This window comes from Pongo pygmaeus, chromosome 7 (genome assembly GCF_028885625.2).
Source record: "Pongo pygmaeus isolate AG05252 chromosome 7, NHGRI_mPonPyg2-v2.0_pri, whole genome shotgun sequence".
NCBI lineage: Eukaryota > Metazoa > Chordata > Mammalia > Primates > Hominidae > Pongo > Pongo pygmaeus.
In genome coordinates, this window is record NC_072380.2 from 114,007,646 (window position 1) to 114,027,633 (window position 19,988).

The 19,988-nt window shown below is 38.1% G+C and overlaps 1 protein-coding gene and 1 pseudogene across 1 annotated transcript in view; one reads left to right on the plus strand and one right to left on the minus strand.

Annotated features, from left to right (window-relative positions):
• Positions 1-19,988, plus strand: part of GRHL2 (grainyhead like transcription factor 2) — a 183,207-nt gene that overhangs the window by 70,049 nt on the left and 93,170 nt on the right. The window contains exons 5-6 of the mRNA XM_054499136.2: positions 14,475-14,530; positions 17,804-17,960. Of these exons, the coding sequence (XP_054355111.1) occupies positions 14,475-14,530; positions 17,804-17,960 (213 nt within the window). The remainder of the gene's footprint in view (positions 1-14,474; positions 14,531-17,803; positions 17,961-19,988) is intronic.
• On the minus strand, positions 5,778-6,319 carry LOC129042819 (probable ribosome biogenesis protein RLP24; annotated as a pseudogene).

The window sequence follows — 19,988 nt, forward strand, 5'->3', positions numbered from 1 at the left end:
AAAGATGGGGAAAAAACAGAGCAGAAAAACTGGCAACTCTAAAAACCAGAGTACCTCTCCTCCTCCAAAGGAACGCAGTTCCTCACCAGCAACGGAACAAAGCTGGACGGAGAATGACTTTGACGAGCTGAGAGAAGAAGGCTTCAGACGATCAAATTACTCCGAGCTACGGGAGGATATTCAAACCAAAGGCAAAGAAGTTGAAAACTTTGAAAAAAATTTAGAAGAATGTATAACTAGAATAACCAATACAGAGAAGTGCTTAAAGGAGCTGATGGAGCTGAAAACCAAGGCTCGAGAACTACGTGAAGACTGCAGAAGCCTCAGGAGCCGATGCGATCAAATGGAAGAAAGGGTATCAGCCCTGGAAGATGAAATGAATGAAATGAAGCGAGAAGGGAAGTTTAGAGAAAAAAGAATAAAAAGAAATGAGCAAAGCCTCCAAGAAATGTGGGACTATGTGAAAAGACCAAATCTACGTCTGATTGGTGTACCTGAAAGTGACGGGGAGAATGGAAACAAGTTGGAAAACACTCTGCAGGATATTATCCAGGAGAACTTCCCCAATCTAGCAAGGCAGGCCAACATTCAGATTCAGGAAATACAGAGAACGCCACAAAGATACTCCTCGAGAAGAGCAACTCCAAGACACATAATTGTCAGATTCACCAAAGTTGAAATGAAGGAAAAAATGTTAAGGGCAGCCAGAGAGAAAGGTCGGGTTACCATCAAAGGGAAGCCCATCAGACTCACAGCGGATCTCTCGGCAGAAACCCTACAAGCCAGAAGAGAGTGGGGGCCAATATTCAACATTCTTAAAGAAAAGAATTTTCAACCCAGAATTTCATATCCTGCCAAACTAAGCTTCATAAGTGAAGGAGAAATAAAATACTTTACAGACAAGCAAATGCTGAGAGATTTTGTCACCACCAGGCCTGCCCTAAAAGAGCTCCTGAAGGAAGCGCTAAACATGGAAAGGCACAACCGGTACCAGCCACTGCAAAATCATACCGAAATGTAAAGAACATCGAGACTAGGAAGAGACTGCATCAACTAACGAGCAAAATATCCAGCTAACATCATAATGACAGGATCAAATTCACACATAACAATATTAACTTTAAATGTAAATGGACTAAATGCTCCAATTAAAAGACACAGACTGGCAAACTGGATTAAGACTCAAGACCCATCAGTGTGCTGTATTCAGGAAACCCATCTCAGGTGCAGAGACACACATAGGCTCAAAATAAAAGGATGGAGGAAGATCTACCAAGCAAATGGAAAACAAAAAAAGGCAGGGGTTGCAATCCTAGTCTCTGATAAAACAGACTTTAAACCAACAAAGATCAAAAGAGACAAAGAAGGCCATTACATAATGGTAAAGGGATTAATTCAACAAGAAGAGCTAACTATCCTAAATATATATGCACCCAATACAGGAGCACCCAGATTCATAAAGCAAGTCCTGAGTGACCTACAAAGAGACTTAGACTCCCACACATTAATAATGGGAGACTTTAACACCCCACTATCAACATTAGACAGATCAACGAGACAGAAAGTCAACAAGGATACCCAGGAATTGAACTTAGCTCTGCACCAAGCGGACCTAGTAGACATCTACAGAACTCTCCACCCCAAATCAACAGAATATACATTTTTTTCAGCACCACACCACACCTATTCCAAAATTGACCATATACTTGGAAGTAAAGCTCTCCTCAATAAATGTAAAAGAACAGAAATTGTAACAAACTGTCTCTCAGATCACAGTGCAATCAAGCTAGAACTCAGGATTAAGAATCTCACTCAAAACCGCTCAACTACGTGGAAACTGAACAACCTGCTCCTGAACGACTACTGGGTACATAACGAAATGAAGGCAGAAATAAAGATGTTCTTTGAAACCAACGAGAACCAAGACACAACATACCAGAATCTCTGGGATGCATTCAAAGCAGTGTGTAGAGGGAAATTTATAGCACTAAATGCCCACAAGAGAAAGCAGGAAAGATCCAAAATTGACACCCTAACATCACAATTAAAAGAACTAGAAAAGCAAGAGCAAACACATTCAAAAGCTAGCAGAAGGCAAGAAATAACTAAAATCAGAGCAGAACTGAAGGAAATAGAGACACAAAAAACCCTTCAAAAAATCAATGAATCCAGGAGCTGGTTTTTTGAAAGGATCAACAAAATTGATAGACTGCTAGCAAGATTAATAAAGAAAAAAAGAGAGAAGAATCAAATAGATGCAATAAAAAATGATAAAGGGGATATCACCACCGATCCCACAGAAATACAAACTACCATCAGAGAATATTACAAACACCTCTATGCAAATAAGCTAGAAAATCTAGAAGAAATGGATAAATTCCTCAACACATACACCCTCCCAAGACTAAACCAGGAAGAAGTTGAATCTCTGAATAGACCAATAACAGGAGCTGAAATTGTGGCAATAATCAATAGCTTACCAACCAAAAAAAGTCCAGGTCCAGATGGATTCACAGCCGAATTCTACCAGAGGTACAAGGAGGAGCTGGTACCATTCCTTCTGAAACTATTCCAATCAATAGAAAAAGAGGGAATCCTCCCTAACTCATTTTATGAGGCCAGCATCATCCTGATACCAAAGCCTGGCAGAGACACAACAAAAAAAGAGAATTTTAGACCAATATCCTTGATGAACATTGATGCAAAAATCCTCAATAAAATACTGGCAAACAGAATCCAGCAACACATCAAAAAGCTTATCCACCATGATCAAGTGGGCTTCATCCCTGGGATGCAAGGCTGGTTCAATATACGCAAATCAATAAATGTAATCCAGCATATAAACAGAACGAAAGACAAAAACCACATGATTATCTCAATAGATGCAGAAAAGGCCTTTGACAAAATTCAACAACCTTTCATGCTAAAAACTCTCAATAAATTAGGAATTGATGGGACGTATCTCAAAATAATAAGAGCTATTTATGACAAACCCACAGCCAATATCATACTGAATGGGCAAAAACTGGAAGCATTCCCTTTGAAAACTGGCACAAGACAGGGATGCCCTCTCTCACCACTTCTATTCAACATAGTGTTGGAAGTTCTGGCCAGGGCAATTAGGCAGGAGAAGGAAATCAAGGGTATTCAATTAGGAAAAGAGGAAGTCAAATTGTCCCTGTTTGCAGATGACATGATAGTATATCTAGAAAACCCCATTGTCTCAGCCCAAAATCTCCTTAAGCTGATAAGCAACTTCAGCAAAGTCTCAGGATACAAAATCAATGTGCAAAAATCACAAGCATTCTTATACATCAATAACAGACAAACAGAGAGCCAAATCATGAGTGAACTCCCATTCACAATTGCTTCAAAGAGAATAAAATACCTAGGAATCCAACTTACAAGGGATGTGAAAGACCTCTTCAAGGAGAACTACAAACCACTGCTCAAGGAAATAAAAGAGGATACAAACAAATGGAAGAACATTCCATGCTCATGGGTAGGAAGAATCAATATCGTGAAAATGGCCATCCTTCCCAAGGTAATTTACAGATTCAATGCCATCTCCATCAAGCTACCAATGACTTTCTTCACAGAATTGGAAAAAACTACTTTAAAGTTCATATGGAACCAAAAAAAAGCCCGCATCGCCAAGTCAATCCTAAGCCAAAAGAACAAAGCTGGAGGCATCACACTACCTGACTTCAAACTATACTACAAGGCTACAGTAACCAAAACAGCATGGTACTGGTACCAAAACAGAGATATAGATCAATGGAACAGAACAGAGCCGTCAGAAATAATGCCACATATCTACAAGTATCTGATCTTTGACAAACCTGACAAAAACAAGAAATGGGGAAAGGATTCCCTATTTAATAAATGGTGCTGGGAAAACTGGCTAGCCATATGTAGAAAGCTGAAACTGGATCCCTTCCTTACACCTTATACAAAAATCAATTCAAGATGGATTAAAGACTTAAATGTTAGACCTAAAACCATAAAAACCCTAGAAGAAAACCTAGGCATTACCATTCAGGACATAGGCATGGGCAAGGACTTCATGTCTAAAACACCAAAAGCAATGGCAACAAAAGCCAAAATTGACAAATGGGATCTAATTAAACTCAAGAGCTTCTGCACAGCAAAAGAAACTACCATCAGAGTGAACAGGCAACCTACAAAATGGGAGAAAATTTTCGCAACCTACTCATCTGACAAAGGGCTAATATCCAGAATCTACAATGAACTCCAACAAATTTACAAGAAAAAAACAAACAACCCCATCAAAAAGTGGGCGAAGGACATGAACAGACACTTCTCAAAAGAAGACATTTATGCAGCCAAAAAACACATGAAAAGATGCTCACCATCACTGGCCATCAGAGAAATGCAAATCAAAACCACAATGAGATACCATCTCACACCAGTTAGAATGGCAATCATTAAAAAGTCAGGAAACAACAGGTGCTGGAGAGGATGTGGAGAAACAGGAACACTTTTACACTGTTGGTGGGACTGTAAACTAGTTCAGCCCTTGTGGAAGTCAGTGTGGCGATTCCTCAGGGATCTAGAACTAGAAATTCCATTCGACCCAGCCATCCCATTACTGGGTATATACCCAAAGGACTATAAATCATGCTGCTATAAAGACACATGCACACGTATGTTTATTGCGGCATTATTCACAATAGCAAAGACTTGGAACCAACCCAAATGTCCAACAATGATAGACTGGATTAAGAAAATGTGGCACATATACACCATGGAATACTATGCAGCCATAAAAAATGATGAGTTCACGTCCTTTGTAGGGACATGGATGAAATTGGAAATCATCATTCTCAGTAAACTATCGCAAGAACAAAAAACCAAACACCGCATATTCTCACTCATAGGTGGGAATTGAACAATGAGAACACACGGACACAGGAAGGGGAACATCACACTCTGGGGACTGTTGTGGGGTGGGGGGAGGGGGGAGGGATAGCATTGGAAGATATACCTAATGCTAGATGACGAGTTGGTGGGTGCAGCGCACCAGCATGGCACATGTATACATATGTAACTTACCTGCACATTGCGCACATGTACCATAAAACCTAAAGTATAATAATAATAATAAAAAAAAAAAAAAAAAAAAAAAAAAAGAAAAAGTTTGTTCTACCAGGAATCACAAGTTAGAACTAAGCATTCTTCAAAGTGGAAATTCTGGACTATAGTGTCATTCCAGGCAAAGATTATTCAGTTCTCATCCCCAACATCCACAACTACCTATCAGAAGGGTTAAACCAGGTCAAAACAGTCCAGCATAATTAGGCTTCATCAAACAATGTCATTATGCTCTTCTAAGATGCAAATAAACCAAGCAGGAAATACCAAAATCAAAATAATATTTGACACTGTCATACAAATTGTTAGTTCCTTGTTGTATCCCCCTTCTATAACATTAATAAAGGGAATATTTTACTGCAAATAATATTTTATTTTATACATCACTAGCCATGAATTTTTGCCATTAGTTAATATACAAATGCTGTCTAGTGCCATTATCCAAATGGCATAACTGTTTTACGTCCACAATTCACTTCTATAGTTACAAGTAGAATTTTCATGATTTATGTAAGTACATCTATCAGTAAAGATTTAACACTGAGATGCAATCTAACATCTGTAATATCTGATGTTTTGTAGATGGCAATGTAGGAAAGATATATTTTAATCACTTTTCATTTAAGTGACCTTATGTAAAAAATAATAATTTAGCATTTCAAGTCTCCAAAGGGCATTTTCAAATGTACATAAAAGAAATGGTTACAGAGATTTTTAAGAAGCATCTTCCATGTCCACATCCTCTTGTAACTGTTGTACCATTTTCTCTTCCAACTGCTTCACTTTGCCTGCAGGTGGGCTCAGATAAGATGGATGTTTTGCTTGACTTCTTTGATATCCTGAACTTTTGTAGCTCTTTATTTTTCTTTGATCTGTTCATTATAAATTTAGCTTGGCGTTTCTGTTTGATTTCTTCAACTCTCTTCATTGAATCAATAGTTTTATTCCATAGCTCTCACTGGTATTTGATAGGTTCATTTCTACGTTTTTCAAATTCAAATGAATTATACACTGTAAGCTCTTTACCAGCTGCTTTCCAGAATGCTTTGGTCCACCTAACTTTGTGAGGATTGCACTTCTTTTTAAAGTTTTTATGACATTTAGATTTGCAAAATCTGAACACCTTGCAATTATTGTGGATGAACATCATGCCGTGGCCAGGGTAGATGGGTCCTGAACAAAAATAACACTTCTCGATATGCATGTTGAACGGGCATGGGTCCCCACCAACCAAACACCAAGCTTGAGAGGTGATGTAATTTTTATATATGGTGTGAGGTAAGGATTGAGACCCTTTTCTCCATACTGATATCCAGCCATACTGGTTTCATTCCAGCACCATTTGTTAAAAAGATGATCTTGTATTCATTGAATTGCCTTGGGATCTTGGTAAAACAGCAATTTATGATATAATTGTTGGTACCTTTTCCAAATTTTGACCTAGAATATGTAATGTGTATTTTTATTAGCTCAGATCAGCTTCTTCACTGTTTAGGAGCACTGCCTCTGCATTCAAGATGAGGGTCATTTGTTCTCTACTTTTCAGCCCACCTAGGCCAACAAAAGACAATGGCAGAAGGAGAGAATGTGTGGTTTTCCAGTTTCCTAAAGAGGAGTGAGTGTAGTGGCAGCATGATAATATCTTTAGCCTGCTGCCTATTTAATTTCCATTGGGAAAAATGCAGCTACCTGATCTTGAGATTTCATCTTTAAGTAATAATATTTGAAAATAATGAATATTTGATGGGTACTCACTATGTGCTGGGCATCATCCTAAGGATATATAAGCCTCACAAAAGCCCTATGTGGTAGGTACTATTATTGTCATCTCTAAATGAGGAAACTGAGGGATAGAGAGCATAAGTATGCTCTTGGTTATTTAGCAGTAAGCAGGAGGGATAGGACCCAACCTAAGCTGTCTGGCTTCAGGACCTAAATCCTTAACCATATGACTACACACTTAGAGAAGCCTGGGGCCTTCTAAGTCTCAATAGTTCCATTGCTTAAGACAGTGATTCACCAAAATCTTTTTAAAAATATTTGACTGTCCTTGGTCCATCTCAGATTTTTTTTTTTTAATCTTTCAGGTGAGCAAAGAGTACAAAAGGTTGGTGAGCAGTGACTAGCTCTCTGCAAAGTTGCAGAGAGCAACTCTTGTATACTAGGACATAGAAGTTGCACTAGCAGCCCTGCCACTCCTGGCACCAGTCATTTCTGAGTGCCTGCTGTATTCTGTGGAATCAGGGAGTGATGAAAGTGACATATGATAAATTCCTTGTCCTTAAGAGGCTATCATATTTCTTGGGTTCTGGTAGCTTTACAATCAAACTTTCAATGCTCTTGAAATTTAAAAAATGGTCTTAAAATTATCTTTCTTAGCTTCCTGTATCATATTGCTTAAAATAGTTAGCAAACTTTCTTTCTTTCTTTTTTTTTTTTTTTGTTGTTTGTTTGTTTTTTAACTGAGTGAAGGATCTTGTAGAGTCTTTGGTATTGTTGACTATTTGATTTGCTCTTAAGTAGTCAGGGGTGCTTCTGTAGAAGCAAATAATTGAAATTATCACTCCATGATCCCACGTGAGGTACATTTTTTTCACCAAAAGATTGCCACTGATGTATTTTCTCACACAGTGTAGAAATATTCCATTAGTCACAGAAGAGTGTATGGATGTGGTCCAATGTCAACGGAATCATCATGCTATTTGGGGGATGTGTTATCAGTTATGTTTGTATTGTAGATAAAGAGACTTGTGAAAGGAAGCTATTGTATTTTGGGCTTTATTTTGAAGTAGATGAGAAAGTAAAGAAACTTACCAGAAACTAAATATAAAGGCTTTTCCCACTGATTTTGCTTGAGCTGCTCTCCTTGTCTTGGAAATCAGTGTTTACATGGCATATTGTATTTCAGCCTGGTGTAAATTAAATTGAATGACCTACTATGATCTTTAGCTATTTCATTGTCAACTGGTTATAAGATTAAGTGATTTCAGAGTAATTTCACCAAGAAAGTTTCATTAAGGAAAATTTGTCTAAACTCGTTTATTCTAGGCAAACTATTAAAATATCTAGAACCCTGGTTGAATAATCAAATTTATTTCGCCATTTGAGACCAATTCTTCTGTGTGTATGTGCACGTGCATGTGTGCACAGTGGTAGCAGGGAAGGGAGTAGTTTGCTTTAACTCAGGCTGGGATTTTTGAAAAGACAGTGGTAGCATTAAAAAGTGCTTTATACTGGGAGTGGTGGCTTGTGCCTGTAATCCAAGCACTTTGGGAGGCAGAGGCGGGAGAATCATTTGAGCCCATGAGTTCAAGACTAGCCTGAGCAACATAGTGAGACCCCGTCTCTACAAAAATACAAAATAAAAAAATTAGCTAAGTGTAGTGGCATGCACCTGTAGTCCGAGCTGCTTGGGAGGCTGAGGTGGAAGGATTGCTTCAGTCCAGGAAGTTCAGGCTGCAGCGATCTGTGATCATGCCACTGCACTCCAGCTTGGGTGACAGAGCAAGGCCCTGTCTCCAAAAAAAAAAAAAAAGCACTTTAATGGATGAATTTTAGCTAATTTGATCTATATTTTATTCTACATCGTCTTTGTAATAACATTTGGCAAATATGTGTTGATTTATACTGGGTATTAGGCACTGTGGTGATGTGGAAGCTTAGGGCAAAAGGCATACTAGTTTCTGCCTTCTAGAAGCTTACAATCTGTCTGTATGTGTGAAGGGAAATAATGTTAGATGCCATTTATCGAGTTCTACTCTGTGCCAGGCACCATGGCTTACTCATTTTACTTCTAATCCTTACTACCATCCTGCAAGGAAGGTGCATTATTTTTTCCATTTTACAGATGAAGAGACAGAGGTTCAGAGAGGTTAAGAAACAAACCAAAGATCATGCCACTAATAAGCAAAGAGTATAGTTGATAAATATACAGTGGAGTGGTAATTAAGACCAAAAATGTTTTAAGAAACATTTAAAAATTAAAAGATGGAAGGATTTTTATCAAAAATCATATAGATATATAATCATAATAAATCAAAATGGAAGGAAGAATTTGTTTATTCTGTACTACAATTTTCTATAAGTCAGTTAACAATAGTTTCTGGTTTAGGAACAAAGCAACACCAAGATCTCAGTGATTTAATACAATAAAATATTATTTCTGGCTAATAAAATACTGATGCATATCTGTACAGTTCTCTTCCAATTAGTGACTCAGGAATCCAGGGTCCCTGCATCTTGTGACATTATCATCTCTATGTGTGGTTTCTAGTGTCTCCCCAGCAGAGGAAGGGAGGCCATGGAGATGGCACACTGACTAGTAAAGTCATACTTTACTGACTTTAGTTATATTGACTAGTTGACCTGGAAGTGGCGCAACTGCATCATCTCACATTTCATTGGCTAGAACTAGTCACCTGATCAACCTAATTGCAAGAGGGCTGAGAAGTTTAATTCTCCTATTAGTCCTCCCATTTGCTCAGGAATTGAGAAGAACTATTTATGAGTGAACATCAGACAGCTCTACTGTATATTTCATAATTCAACTCCAGGCACGTTATTTGTAGAATTAACATAGTTTGCAGAGCATCTTGAAATGAAAGCAAATAATGACTGTCATTATCTGGATAGATGTATGATCATAAGTCCATTGATTTTATATTCATCTAATCTGAAACTGGAAGTGATCCTGGATCTAAACCCTATCCAACTTGATTGATTGGCAGGTGGTAGTCCATTATCCCCCCACACATTTAAAGGACAAAATCTCAAAAATGTTGATTCATCTACTAAATTGGAACACGGCTTCACTTCAGATTAATGCACACAGTTTTATTATGTTTATCTTAAACATATGATGCAGTGGCTATGATAACACCAAATTTCTGTCACTTTGTTAATGTGTTTTAACATCAAGCAAAATTTTAGAAATTCTCTGGGATACACATTTTATACCTTAGGAGGATTTAAATCTCTCTATATGTAGTCAAAGTTGATAAGACTAGATCACCCATTATTTATATTAACATGGCATTTACCCACCTCATGCATAAAATGTCTATGAATGTCCCAGTTCTGTTAAAGCTGTTATTTAACTTTGCGGCACCATTTGACACTGTTGATCACTCCTCCCTCTTGCAAATGCTCTTGGCTTCATGTCCACAGCTTCAATTATCATCTGTGTCCAAAAGACCTTCCAATTTTATTCTCCAGCCCGGTCCTCTCTTCTGAACTAATAATATTTATTATAATATAATAATATTTATATTATAACTGTAATATAATAATATTTATTATATTTATATTATTGTAATTAATATAATTATATTTATTATATCTAACTGCCCGATTGATTTTTTTACTTATCCCAAGTCTAACTTATGATCCTCCCCCATACAACCTTATCCATGTTTCTCTGGAAACATTGCACTCCGTTAGGGATATTAAGGTTGACTGCCAGTGGTGCCAATTTTCCCTTTCTCATAGCAGTGAATTTGATGAGCTCATATAGAACTTTTGCTCTTCTTCAGAGTGCCTGCATAGTTTGTAGTTTTTAAAAATATTTGATTAGTGTTTTTTCCTACTTTACCAGAAGCTTCATGAGAGCAGGGACCTATTCTCCTTTGGTTTACCACTGTGTCTGTAGCACTGAGCACAGTGCCTGATATAAAGTAAATGTTCAGTAAATGTTTATTGAAAGAGTGAATGAATAAATGATGGAACCTAAAAAATTGTGGCAATCAAAGACAAGAAATGGTTTAGCAATTTATGATTTCCCTACAGTTAAAGAATCATTGTCTTTTTGAGACATATTCTTACCAGATATCTTGTCTTCGCAACCCAAGAGAAAGAACAGAATTCCAATATTTGAGATTTAAATATGTTTACTATTGTCTAATGTCTAAGGTCCTTTAAGAGTAATCTATCAAATATATGTAGCATACCTTCTTTACTATCATTTCTCTGAGTTCAAATTTACAGATGCACTATATCAAATCACAGTAAACTACAGTGATGTTGGCTGTCTGACTGTCTTTTGGCATCCTACAAATTATATTGATAGGTCTCCAAGCAACTGTGGAAACTTGATAACTGTAGCCAGAATGACCTGAGCATTTTCGTTCTAATTCCTAATACTAATTTACTTAGAGCCATGTAACCCATCAATGTAATCAGGTCTCATCTGAAGGATGGTGATGTTTTCTAGGTACACTATCCATTTAATTCTTTTAAAATTATAAAGATAATGTAACAGAATTGAAAAAATTTTAAGCTTAATGAAAAGTAATATCTATGTTTGTAACGTGGTAACTACAGTAGTCACCACTACTATAACATGGAACTGTGAAAGACGTTTATTTTTTCACAGTTCTTGTCCTCATGCATTCATGCATTGAAGTGGGATTCTGTATTTCAGCCAGCATGTAGTTGAGTCTTTCTGAGTCTGGAGATTTGTTGTATCATACCTTCTCACGCCATCTGGGGGATTAGAACCACAGAGTTTACAAGTCCAATATGCTTTAGGAGGCTAGCCTATCCTCAGGCTGCAGAAATATATGGCATGGATGGTAATTCATTCTTGCCATGTTTACTAATGCTGATTCACCATGGTTTTTATGGATTACTGCATATTCCTTCAAGCAAACACTTTGGAAATGCATCTGTGTCTCCAATATTTTTTTCATCATATTACCCTCCTACTCCAAAATTTTCTAATTCCTGACCATATTAAATGTAAATACATTTTCCTAAATCAGCCTGTCCAGTAGAACTTTCTGCAATGATGGAAAATTTTTTTTATACTATCCAGTGTTAGTCACTAGCCAATGTGTTAATGTAGTACTTGAAATGTAGCTAGTTGACTGAGGAATCAGATGTTTAAATTTATTTCAATCTAATCAACTTAAATTTAAATAGCACATGGAGCTAGGGGCTATCATATTGGGCAGCAAGACCTACATTTTCAAGTCCCTGCTAAATAACCAGGCAAGGCCTGTGTCCTTGGCCTCATGTATGCACCACATTTGTACTTATCGTTTTTGTCTTGACTCATGGTGGCCCTCCCTTGCTTGGGTTACTTTCTCTCAGTTCCTTCAGTTAATCCAGGCTGTCTTTGACTTCCAAGGGTCAGAGCAAAGCTCACCAGCTCTATGAAATCCCCCTATAATTTTGCTGATCTTCCTTTCCTGGTAATGCCCAGTCCATGCTTTTCCAGTCAAGACACATGAATGAATGAATGATTCAACATAGACTTTCATATATAGTCATTTGCTGTATTTTAGTTTTTTTTTTAATGTGAATTTATTCCATCCCCTCAACCAATTTTTATCTCTCTGAGGGCAGGACAGTGTTATATATAATTTTGTGTTTCTTCTGGCACCAAAGCAGATTGTGAAGACCCAGAAAATTCCCATTGAATGCTTTGCTGATTACCTAATTGATTGCAAAAGAAACACAAATCTATACCTTTGATTCTCTGTCATGATTATTTAATCAGCCAACAAGTATTTGGGCAATGTTCATGGGATTGATGTGGGTAAAGTTTGAAGGGAAGATAATCTTCTTGAATTCAAGAAGTAAGATTGGATAAAAAGAAGGATCATAAATATGTATGGAAACTGTGATATAAGGTATGCTGAATTCCAGAGATGATGGTTAGGAGTTGTGAGGAAGTTTGGAAAATAGCTGTGGTAACATTTTTCCTTTAGAAGGAAACCCTTGAAATGCTGGTCAAAGAATGTAAGTTTATTGCACAGAAATGAGAGGCAGGAAGGTTATTTCTTAGGAAGAGACACTTGAAAAATGGTCATAGTGAAAGAACAAGATATGTGGTCAATGAAATGCTTTTTCATCAGTATTTTGCTTCAGATCAAGAATTAGGGCTTTTGGTCATCTACTTTTGAAAATGTTCTAAAATGTAGCAAAGCACATCCTATATGCACTGTACGTACAATTGAACATCTTGAGACCCAAGCTTCTTTGTGTGTAATACTAAACTTTGTGTGTAATACTAAACTTAGTTTCCCCAGAAAACCTACTCTTAACAATATTGTGATAATGAAGATCCTTAGAGAAGGGCACTGAATAAGGTCAAACTACTACTTTATAATAGTATTTATACATGTACATAGTGCTCACTATGTACCAGGCTCTATTCTTAGTAAATTTATTTTTTTAAGAAAATAGGGTCTTAATAGGCACTCCAGCCGGTCGCTCAGGCTGAACTGAAGTGACATGATCGTAGCTCACTGCAGCCTTGAACTCTTGGGCTCAAGTGATGCTCCCGCCTCAACTTTCTGGGTAGCTGGGACTACAAGCATGAGCCACCACACAAAGCTAATTTTATTTTATTTTTTGTCAAGACAGGTCTTGCTTTATTGTCCAGGCTGGTCTGAAACTCCTGGCTTCAAGCAATCCTCCTGCCTTGGCCTCCCAAAGTGCGGGATTACAGGCATGAGCCACCATGCTCAGCCTATTCTTAGTACTTTCTAAGCTTATTTAATTCTTCTAATTATTACAAATAGAAATTTTATAGATGAAGAAAATATAGCATTTGCCTCATTTTATATAGGTAATAGTAAAAGAGCTAGAACTTGACCCTATACAATCTTGCTCCAGAAACTATGTTCTTAACCATCATCATTCTCAGTAAACTATCGCAAGAACAAAAAACCAAACACCACATATTCTCACTCATAGGTGGGAATTGAACAATGAGAACACATGGACACAGGAAGGGGAACATCACACTCTGGGGACTGTTGTGGGGTGGGGGGAGGGGGGAGGGATAGCACTGGGAGATATACCTAATGCTAGATGACGAGTTGGTGGGTGCAGCGCACCAGCATGGCACATGTATACATATGTAACTTACCTGCACATTGTGCACATGTACCATAAAACCTAAAGTATAATAATAATAGTAATAAAAGAAAAAAAAAAAAAAAAAAAAACCATTCTACTGTATTGCTTTTTGCTGTGCTATATGACCTCTGTGTAATTCGTGTTCTGTTAATTCAGAATTTATGACATTTGGAATAAGTGTTGGAGACAATAGCAAATGGAAGAGATGTATTATGTATTTGAGGAAACAGCTTCCAGTACCTAACACTGTGGGAACACCTGTGGACACGTGAATAACATACAAAGCACAAATGTATTTTCTGTTAAGTGTAGCTCTCAGTGAGGAGGTGATAGGTGAGTTCTATGACTACTTTTGCTGTAGTTGAAAACATAATATCAAATACATAACTTTCTTTTCTAGTGAGAGAATAAAATAGTTGGGATACATTTATTATTATCATTTTTGCATAATGACTTACCTATTTGTTTCAATTCCGATGACTCATATTTTGCAGAAATTTCGGAGTGCTTCAGTTGGGGCTGAGGAGTACATGTATGATCAGACATCAAGGTGAGTTACCAGGAGATGCATCCTTAGAAACCGATTAACTGATAAACCTTTAAATGTACCTTCAAGTTATACCTTTAAACCTTTTTTCTTTGTAAACTTTTACAGAACAGTGTGATTTCCTTTGCCTCAGTGCTTTTTTCTTTATACAAAGGACTTCTATATCATTATTTCCAGTCTTGGCCAATTTTCTGGGGCCTACACCCCTTTTCTTCCTTTTGTTGGCTAGACATTCTTTTGTAGGTGTTCCTCTGAACCTCATACTCATGTGCTTCCAGTCCAACAAGTGTAATATGAAACTCTATCTTTTTTTCTTCTTTCCCTCCTTTTTCACTTGTTTCACACCTGGTGTTCTGCTTTTATTTCCTATTGTGCCTAATGATGTACCCATTCTCCAAGCTACCCCAGCTAGAGGTAAAGGATCTGGCTTCTTTCCTGTTGGACTTCCTCAGCACTTGCTAAATGCTGAATTGTCTATTCCACCTGTCATCTCCTTTCCGAATTACCCTTATCAACTTTCTCCTGAGCTATGGCAATACATTGGATCTCCCTGCCAACACTTCTTTTTTGTTCCACTGTGCACATAGCCAGCTACCAGCTATCATGCACTCAGGTGCCTTCCATGTGCAGCAGTGTGAGTAGGGTTGGGGATAAGATACAATCTCTTCTTACAAGAGGTCCACACTTTTGGAGGAGACAAATGTGATGACAGACAAATTGAAAAACATTTGCTAAGAGATGAGTCCTGCTACAGAGATATATAAACAGAGCTAAATGGACCTATAGGCCTGCACATGTGTGTGGGAGTAGGAAGGTGTGTGGGGTGAAGGGCAAATATTCACAGGAATTGGCATTTGAGCTGCATCTTGAAGGATTAATAGCAGGTGTTTTCTAAAGAAAGAAGGAAGATTAAGAACATTCCAGGTAAAAGAGTCATGTTTTAAGACCTTGGTTATGATCATGTCTGAAGACAGGAGAGAATGGCAGCCGGGCGTGGTGGCTCATGCCTGTAATCCAGCACTTTGGGAGGCTGAGGTGGGAGGATCGCTTGAGCTCACAAGTTCAAGACCAGCCTGGCCAACATAGTAAGACCCCACTACATTAAAAAAAAAAAAGAGTGAGAGAGTGGCAAGAAATGAATTTATCTCTCCTATTTACAAAACTTACCAAAGATTTCATCATTTCAGGCAGAATTGAACTCAAATTCTTTATGAAGGTCATCAGGGCCCTCTATGTTTTGGTCCCTCTTTACTTAAAATCCCATCTCCCACTATGTTTCTTGCCCCTTTGCTTTTACACATATGGCCCTCTTCCATTCTGTTGGTTTCCTCTTAAAGTCCTCTGGTTCCAATCTCAGGCTCCCCACTCATCCTCCCCAGATCATCTTATTTAGAATTCCTGGGGGCAGGAAGCGGGAGGCAAGGAAGAATGGGCTTGAAATTGCCTTCTAAAATGTGGGAATAGGAGTCTAATTTGCGTGCTGTAAATCCAAAGCATCATGTCAGCAGCTGCCAGGCCAGTGGGAAGAGCAAGGACCTACCAGTGACTTGACCTAGTTTCTCTTTCTGCTGTTGCCATGGTCCAGCAGGGCGAGCACGTCTCTTAGCCTCTCCTTAGCTGTGAAATGAGGAAGGTGGGCTGAATCTTGGGTTTTTATCCTGTGTATGGGCAGGCTTGATGGACACAAATCCCTGAAATTATATTAAAAATCGTTTATGTTCATAAGTGCCTTTATCTGGGAAGGAAAGTTCACTGCTTTCTTCATGTTTTCAAAGCAATCTGTGCCCTAGACAAGACACAAGTTAGTGGTCTAGGTGATTCCTAATATCCTGTCCAGGTCTAAAATGTTATGATTCAATGGTACTGTGTTGAAATTGCTTTTTCAGACAAAATGACAATGGAATCAGTTCTGTTTTGAATGATTTATTTCCCAACTTCTTTTAAGACACATATTCTGGAATTTGCTTAGTTTATTAGCTTAAGCCTAAGATTTTTTATCATAAAAGAGGAATATTATTCTGCCCTTCAGATTTTCTTCTCATTATAAAAGTTAAAAAATAAATAAAACATTACAGAAATATTTAACATAGAAAGCAAGAGCCCCCCATAATCCTGTCAGGAGGCCATTTTCAGAGATAAAGTTTGAGTCATCTTTGTGCCCAGCCAGACTATGAAATAAAAGAGCTAAAAAAAATAAACTCAATGGAGAGTTTCTGATGATCTAGAAAATACGTGGTGTTTGTTATTGGATTGTCACTGTGAGCCGTCCTGCAGTATAGCAGAAATAAATATTTCTGAATGAATGTGTTAAACAAAAAATGATTGTGGTTCATACCTGTTGTGTTATTTTAAATAATTGGTATACTCTTTGAAGTTGGGAAAAATCAGTGTTTTTCTTTTGTAAATTATATCATGTTTTTTAAAAAATATGAGGGACATTATTTAGAGCAGGGATCTGCACACTTTTTCTGAAATGAACTAGAGAGTAAGAATTTTAGGTTTGGCAGGCTATCGTCTCTACCACAATGACTCAACCTTGCTGTTGTAGTATGAAAGCAGTCATAGACAGTATGTAAACAAATGAGGGCAGCTGTGTTCCAATAAACCTTTATTTACAAAAACAGGCAGTGAGATGGATTTGGCCTATGGGCCCTCATTTGCAAACCCCTGATTTAGAACAACCCTGCCATGAGTTCTTCCACAGGCTTGAAAACAAGAAGCAAAAGACAAGAAGTACTCCCTGTTGTTAGGGAACTAGATTCTCAGGTGAATGTTTGAGTTTTGGATTTTCATGTTTTGAGATGTTTTATAGTAAGATACAGCTATTTGTAACACCTTGGTTAGACAAAAAAAAAAAAAGAAAAAGTTTAGGTATATACATGAATTGAACAAAATTATTTATTTAGTTGTTTTGTTGTTAGGGTAAAAATGGCAAATTCTATTAATTCTTAAGCTTCGAGCATTACCTAATTGCCAGCTAAGATCTACCAGGGGTTCTCCTGGTAGAGTTTTTTTTGCACAATTGGCCAGGTACATCGTGGACTTTCTCCCCTTCCAAACCATCTGGTTTATGGGCCACCACTTAGAAATGTTGTATACATTATACTAGCCATGACCTTTGGTCTGGTCTCATCTCTTTTGCCATATGCTGTGTTTTGTCTCTAAAACAGTAAACATTGGTTAATATTCATGTGAAATGCTATTGATGTGAAATTGGTCAAAAAAACAGAAATGTTCAAGTGAGTGGATCTGACCGCTGTTTGTTTTCTTTTACAGTGGCACATTTCAGTACACCCTGGAAGCCACCAAATCTCTCCGTCAGAAGCAGGGGGAGGGCCCCATGACTTACCTCAACAAAGGACAGTTCTATGCCATAACACTCAGCGAGACCGGGGACAACAAATGCTTCCGACACCCCATCAGCAAAGTCAGGGTAGGGGCCACATTTCTCAGATAAAGTACAAAGGAATCCGATGAATGGAATGGCTACCTCACAGCCTTGTGGAATGACATGGAAAAAAAAATGAAACCTTCAATATAAATAATTCTAGAACGAATGTCAGAGAGTTGGGGCAAGAGCACTTATTGGCTCGCAGTTTATCATTGTAATCAGCAACCAGTAAACCCCAGGGAAGGGACATGGTTGGAACATGCTGTCTGACTGTATCCGAGGAATTTTCCCGCTTCACTCACTGCCTATGTGCTTCCTCGTTGTTGTTATTTTCAATCAATTGATCTTAATTTTTCAAGTAAGTAGCTGTAAGTCAGAACTCCTCTGTGGGTGAGAAAGAGCTTTGTTCTATTCTGTAAAGGAAAATTCAGTTCACTCTGAATCCCTGGGCCTGGTGGAACTTGGTTTCAAAGCCTTCTGCAGCCCAGTGCTTTCTCAGGGTTCCAGAGATGAGGCATGATCCCCACCAGGAGTCACTTGGGGGAGTTTTCAGATTCGTGAGTATTATTTCTACTTGTGGGAAATGAAACTGGCTCTCCCTTCTCTGGAAGCCTGCCAGCTTCTGGCGTACTTGCTGCTGCCAAGAAGGGAGAGGCTCGGTAATCCTTCTCTACTGAAAAGGAAAATTATAGCACAGCTCTGAAAAGAGGTGGAAGGACTTTCCTGATCTGTTGTAAAATGATTTATGGTGTTGTGTCCATGATGCCCAGCCCACCTTATTTTAGTCACAGCTCCCTCCTCCTAGCACTTCAGAACACTTAAGAAGGGGGCACGTCATGTGCCTACAGCGCCACAACTCGGGTATGCCCCCCAGTGCAGGTGGGGCACAGGTTCCACACAAGGCTGAGCTCACTGCAGTGAGAAAGTTGCTGGCATGCTGTGTGCCCATCAGGAGAATTAGTAAGTTCTAATGCTGTGGTCAAGACTGCAGTGGAGAATATGCCATCACAATAATAATAACAAGAGTCATAAAATAACAATTTATATTTATTATCTTCAAGCGCCAGTTACCGTATTAGGTGCCATCTGTCTAGTAACTCATTGAAACTGACAACAACCCTATGAAAAAGGCACTATTGTTTTTATGATATCACAGGTAAAAAAACTTGGTGATAAAGTTTCAGAAAGTAGTAACTGGCCAAGGTTACATAGCCAAAAGGTGAGGGAACCAGGATCTACCCCAGGGCGTCAGACTCCTGAACCCAACTCTCTTTATCGTGAGGTTGTGCTGTGTTGAGCAGCATGGAGGGCTGAAGGCAGGGAAATGTTAGCCTGGATATATTTCTCTCTGGATATATTTCCTATAAATTACATCCTCCCCCTCTCATATATGAGCATCTGGTAAGAAGACACTGAATAAATTTGCTTTTTTTTTTTTAAGCCTTATAAATTCCAAGTGTTAGTATAACTCATATACACCCTCTTAACATCATTATCATCAACCTGGAAAAAATGGTGGGTGGTTAGTATTCTAAGGTCATGACAACAGTTTGGAGTACAGGGACTTTCCCAAGAATTCTACTTTGCTGAAATCATGAAAATAATTTAATAAGAAAATTTTATTTCTTTATGTTCCATTTTGGCTGAAGTGAACAGTCCCCCCTTTCTTGTAAGGACTTCAACCTCCACCCTTGGAGACTAAGTTGGCGCCTCTCGGAGTGGCTCTTTCTTACTCCCCAGCTCTGGAGCAGGAAGGAGAAATGTGTTTGTCACTTATCAGCATTTGTTTCTGAGAACAGTGTTTCATTCCAAGTCGAAGCATGTAGGGCGTGGTAACAACAGTTTCAAACTGCGTTTTCCTTTATCATTGAAGAAATAAATTTCCATACCAAGAATATGCAATTATTTATGCTAATTTAGACACTTGCCAGAAAAAATATTACTTTAAATGTTATTTTTATTTTGTGACAAATAAATACCAGGAAGCCACACAGTAAACTTTTACACATAAATGGAAAAGTTTGAGGCGTGGCAGAAGGTAGAATGAAAAGCTGGCTGAGCTCATAGTTG